Source organism: Neltuma alba, unplaced genomic scaffold (genome assembly GCF_004799145.2).
Source record: "Neltuma alba isolate B1F8T4 unplaced genomic scaffold, ASM479914v2 tig00011679_pilon, whole genome shotgun sequence".
In the NCBI taxonomy this organism is placed as follows: domain Eukaryota; kingdom Viridiplantae; phylum Streptophyta; class Magnoliopsida; order Fabales; family Fabaceae; genus Neltuma; species Neltuma alba.
The window spans coordinates 19381-36651 of record NW_021636318.1 but is presented as its reverse complement, the minus strand read 5'-3'; the positions used below and the strand labels follow the sequence as shown (position 1 = coordinate 36651).

Genomic DNA, 17271 nt, shown 5'->3' with positions numbered 1-17271 from the left:
GGTGTGTACATGCATTCCTGCTTCAATTCTTTCTTTCATACTATGTGCCGTAAGTAGTTTAGTTAGTTTAGTAAGGATATTTTAAAGAAAATAATACTTGTTTATTATAAATAATTAATTTCATAAATTTGTTTACGTATTAGAATTAGTCAACTAGTTGTTATATTAAGAATAAGGTATAATATTTCTTTATTTTCAGCTTATAATTTTTTGTCATGTCCCGAATCATACTCATGAAAGGCCAGCCCGCTTTTATCTTTAGCTCGGAATGGACGGTTAGTTTGATTTAGTGGGCCAGGGGTCGAAGATAAGCGTGACTATTGTGCCCAGTGTTAATTATAATTGTGTGCATAACAAATATACGTAATAAAAAAGAGTTCATCTATTTAGTAAAAAAATTGGTTGGTAACTCATAAGGTCATGATTTCAAATCTCATTGCTGATTTGAGGATTTTGTTAGTGGGTGATTTATAAGTATTTCTATAAGTGTTCTTCAAACCTAAAACATGTCCTTACTTTAGTGAGCACCCGAAATTTAATTCATTTAAGTTTTTTGTTTTGTTGCAAAAAAACGAATATAAGTATTCTTCATAAAGGTTACGCAAAATAAAAATAATATTAAATATCAGTTCAAATTATATCACAAGCACTTCATAAAATACGAACAGTAATAAAGAAAATAGAATCGTACCTACACATGCTTCAAAAATCAACAATTCAACTAAACTAAGGAAATATAATTTTCAAATACCAAAACAAAAGGAACAATTTCGACGAGCTAGCTTAATGTCTAAGTTGTTTCCAATTTTCGAAGGAGGATCTTTCCTAATGTAATCAGTTATCAGGTTATGACTTTCTAATATTAATCATGCCAGCTTACTTTGACTTTTTGGGAACAAGTTTATTTGTTTTGCTCATTGTTTAATTAACAAATGACTTTCATGTTTGTTATAAAACTTAAAAAAAAGTAGAAAATTAGAAAAGAGAATTAAAAAGAATGGAAGTCAAAGTATTTCTCATACCATTAATTTAAGATATTGAATACATGATATATATATATATATATAGCTTTTATTTATATGTACAGTTTTACATCTTTGACAAAATCTAAAAATTATTTAATAATAGAAGATAATTGTGGGATATAGATATAATGAGAGATACTACTTCCGGTCCTAATTATAAGAACTAGTTAACTAATTTGAGGAAATTAAAAAAAGAAGTTAAGTTAATTATTTGCAATAAACAAATGTTATTTTTCTTAAAATATTTTTGCTAATCAAGTTTATTGGCTAGAACTACTATAGTTAAAAAGACTACTTTTGAGAAAAATACATAAATATGATAGACAAAGTAGATTGAGATATTATATTTAAGACTAAAATAAAAATTAAACAAGATCTTATATTAAAGATCGGAAGTAGTATTAAAAATGATAAGAGATAATAGGAGATAATTTGATATCCATAAAAATATTATTATATTCGTAACAACGTTTATTTTTACTGGATGGGGAAAGGGAGGAGAATCTGATACTTTTTTAACGCGCACGACACACGCGCTCATACATTATGGGGAAAAGTCGTTGTGAATTGAGTTTATAAATTATGCTAATTTTCTGATCCCAAATATAAATATAAGAGTTAATTAACTAATTTGAATAGACTGAAAAAATATGTTAAGTTAGTCATTTGTTATAAATGGTTGTTGTCCTTTTTAAAATATCTTTACTAATCAAGTATATTAATTAAAATTATTATTATTAAAAAGACTATCTTAAAAAAAAAACATAAATATGAAAGATAAAGTAGATTAGGGTCTTATATATATGATCAAAATAAAAATTAAATGAGATGTTATATTAGTACTGCTAGCCACGCTGAATAGAAGTTGAATTTTTTTTTTTTGGGGGGTTTCGGCGCAAGTTGAAAGTTAAAATCATAATCAAGTCATAGAATAGATTGGGTCAAACTAAAAAGGCTTTGAAGTACCTATTGCTGATTGGGCCTGCATAATAGATCAATGACCTCTCTTCAGCTATATTAGCCCTTACATTATATGTTGAGTTTACTTATTTGGGAAAATAACAAATAAAAAGGCTGAAAAATATCATATCAAATCAGGTACCTAAAAATTAAAAATGAAAAAAAAAATCTGATATGATATTTTACCAATGTAGTTAAATAACTAAAATATCCTTATATCAAAAATCTTACTAACAAATTTTGAACTAACAATTATAAGCGTCGAACAGCAAATAACAAGAAATACATTGACAATGACAAATTATTTATTAACAAATTATGAATTGATAATGATAAGTGTTGAATAATAAAGACGAGAAATATACTGATAATAACAAGTTTGATAGCTTTTTTTGTCAAATCTAATACAATAGCATTTTAGTCATTTAATTATATCTGCAAAATATTTAATCAAGCATTACTTTTTTTTCCGTCATTTTCAACCCTTAGGTACTTGAATTGAAAAGTGATAATTTCAGGGTTTTTTTTTTCCTGCTTATTTTCATCCCCACTGCCACTTTTTGTTACTTTCTCTAAAACGGACCATTAAGCCAATTCTAGGAGCAAACCATATTTTAAGAAATAATTGAACAAATAAAAAAGAGCGATATAAAAGCAATTGAAAGGGGGAAAAAAGTGGCAATTTGAATCAGTGGGTAATTTTTGCATCCTCAACAATCTCCTTTTAATTAAGAGGCCGTCTTTGACAAAGGAGTTAGGGGGTAGTTCTTTCCCTTTTGGTTAGGTGTTTTGTGGTTTTCCGAAGTTGTACTCGGTTATTATTTTAAAAAAAAAAAAAGAATCAGCAAATAAATATATTAATGGTAGGCATTTGAAAACAACGCAAGGGACCATCATCCGTCCGATGCAGCCAACGAACAAAACAATTTCTATGAAAGAAACGGGAGCAACACATGCGAATACTTGCTCTACCACCTTGAAAACTCTCAAGCAAATCACACAATGATGCAACCCTTGTACTTGTTCAAGCTCTACCCTTTCCAATCCCTCAGTGGATGAATTAGTGGCAGGAACCGACACATTATTATGTTGATGTTTCTCCATAGATGCCTCCACAGTTTGATTATAATCATCACTGTGGTAGTAATAAATGTAAACCTCAATATGATCAATCATGCTCAGAATCCTGTCATTTCTGTGTGTATTATTAAGCATGTTTCCTGCAAGATCCGGGATTCTGGTTTTCCATGGAGTCGTGATCAGGCTCAGGGATATCCAAAGTAGATAAAACGTCGCTTGTTATTTGCGGTACTATGTCCTCTGAGATCCTGCGCACGGTCTGTGTAATACATATTGCTCTAAATCCTATTAAAGCCAGGGTGAGGAACTTCATAGTATTGTTTATCTCTGATGAATGTCGAGTGAAGTATGGATCGCCCCATTACGATGAGGTGCATCATCGGGATGAAGAGAATAACCCATCAAGAGAACATGACAGCAGTATTCGCAAAACTGCCTTTTGGAAAGAAGGGGAAATTTCGAAGTACGAAGTTGTTTGAAAAAATGGGGAGTGCTAGATTGATAAGGGAATAATATATAATAATTAAACATGAAAACTGAAGAAATCAATCGATCCATCTTGTTTATCTTTAAAAAGTATCAGATGAAACTCATATGATCTAAGTTTTTGCGTTTTATATTAAAAAATATTTTTTTGGAAATGGTTCCCTAGGCTTCGATTACTGGCGTTTGTAACAATTTTCTCGTGTAAGCGTATACCGACAAACACAAAAAATTATCGTGTAAGCCCACTTGCCTATGATCCAACATGCTCAGGGCTACCTTTGCTTCCTTCCTCTCTCTCTTCCCGTTTCTTCATTTTTTTTTCGTTTATTTTTCTTGTCACTTTCTTACATTGCATTTTCTATATTCTTATTATTTTAATTATTCGGCATTTTATCAATATCATTTGCATTGATATTTTTCAATATATATACACTTAATATCCGATAGTTTGGACTAAATAATAAATCACACCATATAAAAAATATTATCTATGCATAAAAATTTTTATTAGGAATTTCCCTTTCTAGTAGATTTTAGTATGAGTTGGAGAAAATATTTTTAAGGTGTATCAAAACTCGCTTTAACGGAAGTTAGTGATACATTTTATATATTTTAAAAGAAATCACATGAAGGTTACTCATTATATTTCAAAAGAACTTGTGCGAGTGATGTAGATCTAAATTTTTAATCAAATTTAAAGTAAAGTGAAATTATATCTTGCGAATTATTTAAATTTTGTTCTTAATAATATTTGATGAGTTTTGATATGTATTTTGGGTGAAGATTATCCATACAATATTTTTTAAGATGTGGTTTGTTAATGCTTTGAGTATTTTTCAAAAAAAAAAAACGCATCAAGTAATTCTTGATAGGAAATATAAACTTCATCATGACAATTGTTACAAACAAAACCCTTGTCATTTGTGTCTTGAAATATCACTAAGAAATTTAACGAAATTACCACACATATATACTAACTATACTGCACTAAAAAAAGTATTTTTTTTTTAATCGATAAGCCTTCTTCTAACAAGTTCTCGTATAAAATATTGAGCAGTTGAAAGCAAGCTTCATTTGAAATGCATGACTCTGGCTTTTCGAATTTTGAAGACAACATCGTCCAGGACGAAGGGGTTCACGCAAGGTTTCCCGTTTAATGAGATGCTTATTTCCTCTATCATTGTCAGCGCAGCTGCAATGTAAAGTTTCCGATGCGTCTCTCAATTGTCAATGACAATCACCACCCATTATGATCGATCTTATCATAAATATTATTACCTCTAATCCTAATTATAAAAATCAGTTGACTAATTTGAAGAGATTAAGAAAGTAAGTTGAGTTAGTTATTTGTTTTAAATAGGTGTTGTCTTTCCTAAAATATCCTTACTAATCAAGTGTATTGACTAAAACTATCATTGTTAGAAGGACTATTTTGAAAAATATATATATATAAATATGAGAGACAAAGTGGACTGGGATCTTATATTTAGAATCAAAATAAAAATCAAACAGAATCTTATATTAAAAACTGGAGGCAGTATATAATTTCCAAATATGAAAAGCGATGGTTTGAAATTAGGCTCAATAATAGGCTTTTATAAAGAAAAGCGGGGACAGTTACTTGGAGGAAAAGAAAAGGCAACAAATCACTTTAATCGAAGTGGTAATAATTGAAATGTTCAAATTAAGGAGCCTTGCATTGGCATTGAAAAAAATAGCCTCACGAGGCCTGAAAAAAGAAAAAAGAACAACACATGCTTAGTGGTCTTCGAAAATTCCATGGCCTCCCCGCGTCAACAAGCACAAGGTAAACGCGCCGCTGAGCTCATCAATTGTGATTTTATTTTCTTGTCTTTGGGTGTGTTTGGATAGAAACCAAACCATGGTTTCAGAAGTACTTTTATGGATTACGAAGTAAATATATAGAAAAAATTATCTCGTTTTATAAAAAAGTGCTTCTGAAACCACGGTTTTAGGATATCCAAACAGGCCTTTTGTACCAAATATCTTTACTTAATGAAAGTCATTATTTTTTATATTTATTTATTGATTATTGACGTTATTAGACAAATGGAGTTGCCTTTTCCGAAGCCGTGACTAAGTGCGCGGATCTGGCTACCTGACTCCGTTTTGTGCCAATAAAATGCAGGGCCTCCGTGCTCCCACGCCATATCATTTCCGAGTCTTCATCTTCCATCTTCATCTCCTTCGCATTCTTTTTCTCATGGCGCAGAAAAAGAGGGTCAGAAATTTCATTTGCATTCTCAAAGACAAAGCCTCAGTTTTCGCAGCATCGCTATCCCTCAGACGCCACGTGTCTACTGTTCGCGTCTCCATCCTCCGTGCCACCACCCACAGCCTCTCAACTCCTCCGTCGGAGGCCCGAATCCTCGCCGTCTTTTCCGTGGCCAGCAACGGCTCTCACCTTCTACCGCGTGCCTGCATCAACGCTCTCATCGACCGACTTCACCGCACACGCAGCGCCGCTGTGGCCCTCAAATGCCTCCTCACATTACACAACGTCATCGTCCGGGGACCTCTCACTCTCAGGGACCACCTCGCTTGTTACCCTTCCTATGATGGCCAGAATATCCTCAACCTCTCCGCCTTTCGCGACGACTCCGACGTCGAATCGTTGGAATTGTCGTCTTGGGTTCGATGGTACGCTGGTGTTCTAGAACAGAGTCTATCTGTTTCGAGAGTCTTGGGTTACTACTTGAGCTCATCTTCGAGCATCAACGTCAAGAATGCCAAGAAAGGCACGCATGATAGGAAGACTTTGGGGCTGTCTAATTCGGAATTGTTTCATAAAATAGATGTTCTTGTAGGTTTTGTAGAGCAGATAAGTCGAGTGCCAGAGTCATTACAGCTTCAGAGGAACGATTTGGTTTATGAAATGGTGAGATTAGTGGGTGAAGATTATAGAATTATTCAATATGAAATTTTCCTGAGGGTAGAAGAACTGCGGGACAGGGTGGAAGAGTTGGAAGTGGGCGAGATGGCAGAGTTGGTGCGTGATTTTACAAGATTGCAGGACAGCAAGGAAGGATTGGTACTATTGTTTGTGAACAGGAAAAGAAATGACGGCTTCTGGGAGTTGATTGAGCAGACAAAGACGAAGGTGGCGACGAAGAAGGAGGAGAGAGAAGGGAGGTGGCTGACGGTGAAGACGAGCAGGAGAGACGAGGCGAGCGAGTTGACTCGGTCTAACAACCCGTTTCTAGAAGCGGGACAATGGATTCGGGTTCCTGCGACCCGGTTGCCTCGAATGGTTCCAACGGTCGGATAATAACGGTAGACTTCACCGGATCCCAAAGGTATGCCTATTTTTGTCTTTTCACTTTTTGGTTGGGCCTCAAAAGAAGTTGCTTTAGACTTTTTTTTTGTTAGCGGGTGGCTTCTTGATTGCTTTGTGTAAATAGTCGTTAAAAACATTTCACCTGAGTTTTCGATCCTTAATATGTGTATTGATAGAATAGGATATGATTTTTTTCCATCACACCGGGAACCGGGGTAAGGTACAATAAAAAGCTTCCCCATGTGGTTAGAGCAGGGAAAAGAGGAAGGAATTTTTTTTTTTTTTTGGTTACAGGTTATTGACATTGTTTTTGTAATGAAATATTCAAGTCTTGGATTATACGTGAGTGATTAGTGATTAGCCCCTAGCACTATTATAAGTTTTTTAAGCTCTGACCTTGTGCCTTAGCTATTCAAATTAAATGGTCGATCATACGCAACGACACGTACTATTAAATGAAGTGGTGATTTGACACCAAAAAAGAATGAAATGGTAATGAGTCTTTTGATTAGAGTTGACTGACCATTAAAAATTTGATAATTAATCGGACGCAGCAGTATACTGTGATACTTGGGGCAGTTCCCGGCACGTCATAAATTTTGCAATCAGGGACTTTCATTATCGTTGATTTTGTTCTCGCAATTCCCACGTAAGCCACGATCGGGAAATAAATAATGAACAGCAAACTAATGAAAAGCAATCCGCATCGGAGGCAAATGAACAACGGCAACTTTGAATTACAATGTTGAAGGAATGGAGGGAACATGGCGTTAAAATGAGATTGTAATTGATGATCAGCGTGGACTAGAGCTTGACCAATTGTTAACTCGAGCATTAGCTTTATCGGCCTGAAAATTCAAGAAAGCAAAGTCAAAAATCAATTCCCAGAAAAAAAAAAAAATGGCAGGCTGATGCCAGAAGAGAGGGGCTATGACCTCTTTATCCCAGTCGCATCGTGCGGTGATGATGAACAGTACGAGGGTTTGAATGGCGGTTCCCCCAAAGATCATGCCGCCCCATATACCCTGTGAAGAGCATGCCTTAACACAGTCAAATGAGTTGTCACGTATTTGGAAAAAAGCAGCAGAGACACGGAAAACGATGATACCTGAACACCCAATTTGAAGGCCCAGCCCAACAAGAATCCAAGTGGGAGCCCAATAACGTAGTAGCATCCTACGTTTACATATGCTACCGTGGCCTGCCACCCCGAACCCACTGCCACTCCTGCGCCATCACATTTTAACAGATCAAACATTTCCTCATCACCAGTTTCTGGTTATAAGTGAATGAAGTAGGGGGTGGATTTGGATGGATACCAGACAAGACGGGCTGAACACTGTTGAGGAGAATGGTGATGGCTAAGAGGTAAGCAATGTGGTCGACGGCCTGAAGCACATCAGAAACGGAGGTGAAGATGGAGGCGAGTTGATGGTGGAATACAATTATTATGACGCAGAAGAAAAGCCCGATCACCGATGACTCTGTCACTGACACCTGCATCGCAAATTTTGCCGCTTTTCCATTCCCACTTCCCAGCTCGTTCGCCACCCTCACCCTGATGAACATCATCCACTAATAACATTGTGATTCGATGTTTAAGCCAGACCCAAGGCCACCCTGTTTCTGCTGTCAGCTTCTAATTACTTTGATGATGTGAAATATAACGCGACATAAATTCTGAAAAGTCGGTGGCCGTTGGTGAAAGAATGTATTCGGCCGCCAAATTATTTAATTTAAAAATAAAACCCGGAAAATTATAGTATGTATGCTTTTATTAAAACTGTGTCCCTCACTTATTCAACATATCCTACAGTTTCACGCACTCGTTGCATGATTCATATAAATCGTACTATCAGAATTAGCTTGTTGGCTCTTGTACGTTTTAATTCAATCCTTTGCCATTAGAGTGTTAGGGAGAGAAGCGAGCGAAGAAAAAGAGTAATTAAGAGAATGAAAAGGGTACCCAGCACCGGCGAAGAAAGCCAGAGGAACCATTAGTTCCCATCCGTTGATGGTCATGCTGCGAAAACAAAATCCGACCGTCACATGCTGCTTCTTGTGCAAAGTAGACAAAAACAGAGTAACCGAAGCTACAAAGTATAACCAAGTTCTATTACCATATGGACAAGGCATCCACAGCAATTGTAGCATTCTTCAGATACCCAGTCATCAGTATGAGTATCCTGTAGTACCAGTTCTCTAAGCTGCAATATTAACAAACCCAGCTTACATTGTGACGCATGTGATTTCTCTCTTTCAACCCGTCGTAGACAGTAAATTAAAGAAGCGTATAACCATACCAGAGCATCACCCCAGAAGCAACAGAGAGTTTGAGGTATTCCCAGAGTCCCGAAAAGGCTTCAATGGAATAACCAGTCCAAGTTAAAGGACATCCCCCACAAACCACGTACCCGTACATCCCAACCACCAAAACCCACCACGATATGTCCAGAGCTATGGCCGCACCAACCACCCCAAAATCCAGCACATACACAAAGAGCCAACTTGTTACCACATTAACCACTAAACCCACCAACGAAACCCATGCCACTACTCCTGCCTTCAGCTGGCTCTGCAGAAACCTCTGCAAAGGGAACTGAAACGCAAAGCTGAAGTGAAGTGGTATTAGCCACAGTGCCACAATCCCGGACTCCTCTGCCACGTCTTCTGATTGTCCTAACAGTTTCAATATCGGAGCAGCGAACACGTACACGGGCAGCAGCAAAAAACAGCACAGGAACAGAACAATCCATGACCTTTGCATAAATATTCCCAGCATGCGATGCCTCCCTGCCCCGAACGCCTGCCCGCACAGCGTCTCCAACGCGCTTGCCATTCCCAGCTGTTTCAAGAAAATCGTTAGAGAAAGAACAATTAAAGTGAAAAACGGACAGTTGTTGGAAGTTGCTCGGATTCTAGAAGGTACGAGGAGACCGAAGTTGAAGCCGACAATGACAGTGTTGGCGATGGAAATGGCGGCAAGAGGAACCTCGCCCAGGTGACCGGCGAAGGCTTGGGTTACGACGTTCATGGTGAAAGAGGAAATGCGGGCGAAGATAGAAGGACCCACGATGACCCATAGTTTCTGGGTTTCAACCCAGAGCTTTCTGGCAAATGTTTCTTTTTCTGGGAGGAGAGTTTGGCTGAGATCGTCGTCGTCTGCATGGCTCGTCACGGTTTCCATGGGTTGTGGATCTTGCTCCCTACTTCGTCTTAAAAGTTAAAATTATGGTGACGGGTCCGCGACGGGTCCGGAAACGTAGCAGCTATGCTGCGCCCTGGCTCTTAATTCCCCTTCTCCTTCTTGGGTTCCACGAGTCAGTTTTGAATCGGAGCATGTCAGTCCGTACTATTTATAGCATCCGAACTCTAATACTCTAGGATTTTGTTTTGATTTAGTACTAATATCCATGACATTTTTTTTTCGAAAAAATGTTTTAATTAGGATGAAGGGAACCGACGGCTCACAAATGGGACTCATGCTGCAAAATGCAAATTATATATTTTGAGATCACAATGATATGCCTCTTTGCCCCTGTTGACTGGTTTAGGTCGTTTACGCTCATTACTTTCTCACCACTTCCCATTTAATTTGACCGTCATAGGAGCTCTCAGCGCCACCCTATTTTGGGCAGTTATCGGCGTTAATAAAAAGCTGCACTATTGAATACTGATGATAACTGCATTGGGTTATCTAGTTACGTAAGTAGTCGTAACCAAATGAGGAATCACGTTGCTGTTGGTTTAGGACGAGCGGCTATGGAATAGTTGACTCTCATCACGCCACCAAGAAAGAAAGAAGGAACACTCCCCGCTCTCCACTCGCCGTTCTTCTTCAACAAATACTTTTTAAAATGGCCACACTCCGACAGTGAGATAGAGATAATAATGATATGCGAGGCCTTAGCGAACAAGTTAAAATATTATCATTATTCATAATTAATAAGTATAGACTACAACAATTGGCCAAAACAGAACTACAAATTATTTATTATGCGAAAAAGACATCAAGTATCGTTTTCCTTTTATTAGTGAAGAGTTATGTTAGTCAATAACAAAAACATGTCAACAGACTAATAAATTATATATTCGATTTCTTTTAAACATATCGATGATAATGAGCACTTTTAAGAATTGCAGAAACCCAGTCTTTTCCGGGGAACGAATCGCTGAAACTTCTAAGTACAGTTGATCGCATATTTGAGCAATTGAGCAAGACAAATATATGCTTCGAGTGTAAAATATATCGTTTATTTGGTTCCCATTCTCAATGTTATCTTCGTAGGTAAAAAGAAATAAACAAAAGAACCTGCCAAACACCAGCGTGCCAACATACATGAAACTGACACAATATTTTCGCAACATACAAGAGCTGGAAATAACTTAACCAAGTTCACTCCCCAAGGCAAGTCTACCTAACGGTCTAAGCATATTGCTTGGGCAAATGAGATGAAATTGAATGGCGTGCCAACCTCCAGGAAAGTAAAATGAGGTCGTCCATACTACTCTATTCCATGTCCCTTCATTGGGAAAAATCAAAGCCGTTGATGATATACTGCCAGAATCATTGATGATACCCCGTTTGGCGATTTCTGCCCTTTCCTGTCAACAAATTTGAATAACTTTTGCCCAATTTATAATATAAATCACCATGTTTTCCAGCTATTATTGGGCCAGAGCCGCTTCATTCCGGATAAGAATCTCTGCTTTGCGCGCCTGTACATGACAAAGTAACCCCCATAGCTAAATATGCTATCCTCCCAGAATTGAAAACGTAGTACTTTCCAAATGGTCCCAAGCTTCGTTACCTCTTTTTCCCAATCGCACCTCATGGTAATGGCAACCAAAATCAAAGTTTGAACGATTGTTCCACCCAACATTCCAGTCCACATGCCCTGACAATGAAAAAAAATATCATAATTAAAAACCAGAAGGAGCTGGGAATAAAGTGCGGCATTGATATCATAATACAACAATGATATTGTAGTAACTTCGATAACAGCAACAGTACACGTACAGTAAGATCCCAAGGTAACAACCAGCCCAGGAGAATACCAAGAGGTATCCCCACCAAGTAGTAACTACCCATGTTTATATAAGCCACCAGAGCTTGCCAACCACATCCAACTGCTACTCCTGCATATCAGCACATGCCACCATGTGGTGCAACATTAGAAATTTACGCTGTGAGAAGTGAAAGCACAAAAATAGATACACTAATGATACACCGAATGATAAGTGTTAAAGATCAATAATTTCAGGTCCCAAAAAGGATTAAAAGTTGAAATTTTTATTTATAAATGTATCTATATTTTTCTTAATTAAATTTTGAGTTTTTTCTGCTGTATGAACTACTCTCTAGAGGCTCCATGTTAGAAATCGTGTCCCCAGTTCACAAGATTGGAAGGTAATGAACCCACAGCTTTTGGGCCAAAGATGTCATGTGGCTATAACATGAGAATAAGGATAAAAGATGGCATTCTGGGTTTCGGCCCAGACATGAGTGAGGAATGGGGGGTGAGTGGAAGAGATAGAGTATGTGGGAATGGGGGGGATTGTCAGGGAAGTCTGGAGGTTCGTTGGGAGGCAAGCAAACTGTGAGTGACTGTCGTATGGGTGAGACTCTAGCCTCTCAAATGCTAGGTAACCAGTAAGTGGGCGAGTGCGTGTTTTCTGTCATTTCCCTTGTAGTTCTCTGGTTTATACTATCATTTTAATAGCATTTTCAGTTTGGGTCCCATCAAAAGCAAATAGCGTCTGATTTCTCACCTGAAAGAACTGGCTGCAAGCAGTTCAGGAGAATTGTAAAAGCCAACAGGATTGCTAGCTCATTGACCATTCTGATAACAGGTAAGCTTGTTGTGAAGATCAAGGCAAGCTTCTCATTAAACACCATAACTATCAACCAAGATATAGATCCCACCACCAAAGTATTCACCACTGATACCAAAGCCGCAAATTTTGCACCTTTTGCATTGCCTGCTCCAAGCTCATTTGATACACGCACCCTGAATTTAAGGATGTCAAATGTTCTGGATAGGAGTGATCACTAATTGGTTTTGTATAAGTGGTTATTACTTGCGGCAAACATATGAACCAATCATTTACTATCGTTGATATCATAATAAGTCCTAGGGCTCTGCTGGAAAAAAAAAGTGCTGATTATAGTCAACATGCTTGTTTATGAGTGACGGACTATTCGTTTGGATGCCTAATGCGCAAACCGCTTAACAAAAATCATCTGTTAGTTAATCTTTATGCCAATGGAAGAATAGAAGACATGTTCTGCTCGTGAAGATGACTCTTCCAATCACTGATTAAATCTATATTTGGTGCAACTCAGTCCTTTTGCAATCATGCCAATGATCTCACCATACGATCAACTTTTCTATCTAAGTTTTTCCCCTTACAACCATCGATTATTTAGTATATGTCCTACGACAGAAAGAGAAAGCGACACTTATAACCGAGGACATACCCTGTTGCAGCCAAGAATCCTAGCGGTATCATAGATTCCCAACCATAGATAGTTACACTGCCAAACAAGATCAGAGGTTGGAAAAGAGGCAAGGAATTGAATATAGAGTAGTTGTGATGAGAACGGCTATAAATAGAAACTTACCAGATGGAAAGAGCATCAACTGCGACTTCGGCGTTGTGCATATATCCTGACATTATAACCAACAATCTGTAGTAGAAGTTCTCCAATCTGCAATTTTGCACTCATGCCTTCTAACAATCGCACCCACTTTCAAAGATTCAAAACGCAGAGGGAGAAGGGCCAGTGTTAAGTACTTACGAGAGCATAACCCCAGAAGCCACAGAGAGTTTGAAAAATTCCCAGAGGCCAACAAAAGCTTCGACAGAAAAACCATTCCATGCATTCGGACACCCACCAAAAACAACATAACCCCAGAGACCCACAACTGACACCCACCACGAGAAATCGAGAGTAAGCGCAGTCCCAACAATCCCAACTTTCATCTTGTAAACCAGAACCCAGCTTATAAGTGCATGAATTGCGAGAGCTATCCCAGAAACCCATGCTATGACAGCTGTCTTCAGCTGGCTTTGCAAGAACCTCTGCAATGTGAACTGAAATGGGAAGCTCAGGTGAAATGGAACCAGCCAAATCGCCACCAAACCTGTTTGCTCCGCCACTCCATTGGGTTGCCCGAGGAGCTTCAATATGGGCTCCGCAAAAATGAACATGGGCAGTAACAAAATCGACGATAGGAACAGAACTATCCAGGAACGTTGCATATAAATGCCCAACATGCGGTATTGTTTGGCCCCGTAGGCTTGGCCACAGAGGGTCTCGAGCGCACTCGCCATGCCGAGCTAGCCAAGACAATTGAACACCCATCCCTGACTTAAATTGTGGGCGAAATTCACAATAACTCAGATTGAGACTGAGAGGAAGAAGGTTTTACCAAGAAACCGAAGCTGATTGAGATAAAGAAGGTACATGCAATAGAAATAGCGGCGAGATCGAGTTCACCGAGGTGGCCAGCGAAAGACTGAGTGATAACAGTCATGGAGAACAAGGCAAGGCGGCTGAAGATGGAAGGACCTGCTATTTGCCAGATCTTCTTTGATTCTAAACATGTTCGTCGGAGGAGACACAGACGATGATTATGCTCTTGCGTGTTCTGTGGCAGCGCCGGCCGTAGCAAGGGATGCTCTGCTTCTCGCACAGCCATATTTCATTTCAAGAGCATCGAATCTTAGAGTGAAAGAAGGTTCCTTTTACGAGTTCTTTATCAGGTCACCATTATCGGCAGGGCCCAAAAGGGCCTGGCTTCCTGAGTCAGATGGGTTCGTTTCTTAACTTGACGGTGGGAGATACGACCCGCCTTGCCCAATATGATTTCTAGAAGTCAACTGAAGATGGTATGATGCTCTTCGGACTTAAGAGCGCTTTCTTGAGTTTTACTTTTTATCTGTCGTCTTTGACGTTTTGTTGTTCTTTTATCGTCTTGCTGTGGCTTTGTTCATGGGGGAGTTTAATCTCCGTCTATTGATATAATACCATCTGCCTCTATGAATAATGCATCTTTTTGGGGACAAATCCTCTTTTTTTTTTTAAAAAAAAAATAATGCATGAAATCACATTATGGACTTTTTTTAATGCGAGAGAAATTGCAAAAACGAAAAAGAAAACAGGGAAAAGAACGAAAACAACTCAAAACCAAAATAAAAAACGTACTATTCATGGATGCGAAAGTGTAAGTGAAGCCGCTTAAGACATAGGTCTCGTCCCCCATTACCTTCTTTGCACAGCAACCTTGTTAAAATTGAACCCCGCTTCATGTGTGTGCGTCTACGGGAGTGTTTGGGTGACACCCCAAACCATGGTTTGGGGACCCAAACCATGGTTTGGGGAATAATCTACCCAAACACCTCCTCCAAAAACCAAAACCATGGTTTTGGGTCAAAACCATGGTTTTGACTCCAAAACCATGGTTTTGGAAAAAGCAAAATTTTTTTGCTTTTGGAGAAAAAAGGGAGAGTGTGAGGGCCTATATGATATGTATCTTGTTATTTTTTTTATAAACATATTTTTTATAAATATATTTAATCTTATATTTTATAAATATATATACACATTAATTATTTATTAATTATATTATCTTATGTATTATTAATTATGTTGGTAAAAAACATATTATTAACAATTTTATTCCTTCAAATTAAAATATATCATAAAATCTATTTTTTCTGTAATTATCATATTAACTTATGTCTTTTTTTAGTAATTTGTATATATAAAAAGTGCTTCTGATAACAACTATCCAAACACTCTCACTTCTCAGAATCACTTTTTTACAAAATCTATTCTTCACAGAATCTATTTTCCCCAGAATCTATTCTCCAGAATCACTTTTTCAAACCACGGTTTGGTTTCATCCAAACACACCCTAACGTCATTGCTCCCTGAACCATGCTTATTCATTCATATCTGCGTCTTCTACATATAATAATCTCCATCTTTCAAAGTGTTGCCGGCTTTAGAATTCTATTGGCCAGGCTAGCATGATTTTTTTTGTCTCTTACTGATTTATCCTCTCTTCCGTAAAAATAATTAAGGGGAGCATGAGACAAAATAAGGATATGTAATTGTACGAAGTTAAATACTGTTGCTGTAGAAATAATAGAGGTGCTTGACTTGAAGCCTTCATGCTCAGCTTCTCGGATGGGGATCCTTTATTTGCAGAACTTTGGGCGTGCCTTTTCGGACTTCCACGAGCATGAGACGGGGTCAGTTTACCCTGAATACATTGGTAAGCAAATTCTTAAATTACTAGTCTCCATTTTGATTTTCCTGATAAACTCACTTGGAATGGAAATTCTTTTGAGGCCTACTTGGTCAGCGTCAAACTTTTATGGGCTTCCTCAGACATTGTTTTCACAGCAGCTGTAGAATTTTGGAACCTCCTTTGGAAATTAAATATGTCATATAAACAGCTGTTTTTTATTTGAAAACTCACGTATAAACTCTACTCGCAACTGATATTCTCAATAGAGCTGGTACGGGCCCAGCCCGCCAGCCCGTAAAAAAAAGGCGGGCTCGGGTTGGCAATATGCCAACCCGCACCGTTTTGAGCCCGCTGCGTCGCGGGCTAACCCGCAGGTTGGCGGGCAGGCCTGCTTTTTTTATTTTTTTTTTAATTTTTCATATAATTTTCAATATAGTTAAAATATTTTGACCCTCAAATTCTACATGAACAATTAAACATTGCCTCTTTCATATCATTGCATAAGTAATTAAACACTTTATATATTTGTGATTCTGTGTGTAGTTATACGAAAATCATCGTCCATCTTTTATTTTTCATTTATTTGTTGTGTCACTATAAAAGCCTTTATAAAATTAAATAAAAATGTGATACTTATACATTTATACATAAAATATCTACTTAATTAATTTGGATAAGAAAACTAAATTACTTTGAATAAAAAATTAGTTAAATTAATTATTTATAAAAAAATATATTAGTTTTTAAAAATATATTCTTAAATTATAAATTAATCTTCACTTTATTTTATCATAACTCACTACTCAAATTCAAGATTCGAAACCTAATTTTAACATTTCAAATTAAACTCAACCTATATTAATAATAATAGTTTTTATTTTTTTAAAAAAAAGAATATATAGGTGGGTTGCCAGCCCACCAAGGTGCGGGCTACTTCAGCCAGCACCGCTGTGGGCTGGCCCGTATCCGCACCACCAGCCCGCATTACCACCTCTAATTCTCAAGAACCACTACCTCAACACTTACGTATATTGGTTGTGACTTAAAAAGACTTCAGATCATCAGCTTATTTTTTGTCTTTTTTCTGGAGCTAGTTGGTTAAGATGTTTTTCTATTAAAATTCCCACTTCTTTTATAGAATTTAGGAATTGGTTTATTT

General features: G+C 37.6%; 3 protein-coding genes across 3 annotated transcripts; 1 reads left to right on the top strand and 2 right to left on the bottom strand.

Moving 5' to 3' along the window:
* The first annotated feature begins 5663 nt into the window (after positions 1 to 5663).
* LOC114716557 (putative clathrin assembly protein At4g40080) lies at positions 5664 to 7130 on the top strand. Its single transcript, XM_028901575.1, has one exon. It carries the CDS (start codon positions 5695 to 5697, stop codon positions 6838 to 6840), a length of 1146 nt encoding a protein of 381 aa, XP_028757408.1. The 5' UTR covers positions 5664 to 5694; the 3' UTR covers positions 6841 to 7130.
* Positions 7131 to 7385: 255 nt separating this feature from the next.
* Positions 7386 to 10036, bottom strand: LOC114716524 (protein DETOXIFICATION 27-like). Its single transcript, XM_028901520.1, has 8 exons — positions 9779 to 10036; positions 9153 to 9694; positions 8970 to 9056; positions 8816 to 8872; positions 8169 to 8407; positions 7958 to 8076; positions 7785 to 7874; positions 7386 to 7697 (listed from the first exon to the last, which is right to left on the bottom strand). Exons 1-8 carry the CDS (start codon positions 10034 to 10036, stop codon positions 7644 to 7646), a joined length of 1446 nt encoding a protein of 481 aa, XP_028757353.1. The 3' UTR covers positions 7386 to 7643.
* A 1015-nt stretch (positions 10037 to 11051) lies between these two features.
* LOC114716523 (protein DETOXIFICATION 27) lies at positions 11052 to 14555 on the bottom strand. The gene is made up of 8 exons (XM_028901519.1): positions 14286 to 14555; positions 13652 to 14193; positions 13475 to 13561; positions 13331 to 13387; positions 12622 to 12860; positions 11870 to 11988; positions 11661 to 11747; positions 11052 to 11568 (listed from the first exon to the last, which is right to left on the bottom strand). The coding sequence occupies exons 1-8, from the start codon at positions 14553 to 14555 to the stop codon at positions 11518 to 11520; spliced, it is 1452 nt and encodes a 483-aa protein (XP_028757352.1). The 3' UTR covers positions 11052 to 11517.
* Between the last annotated feature and the right edge of the window lie 2716 nt (positions 14556 to 17271).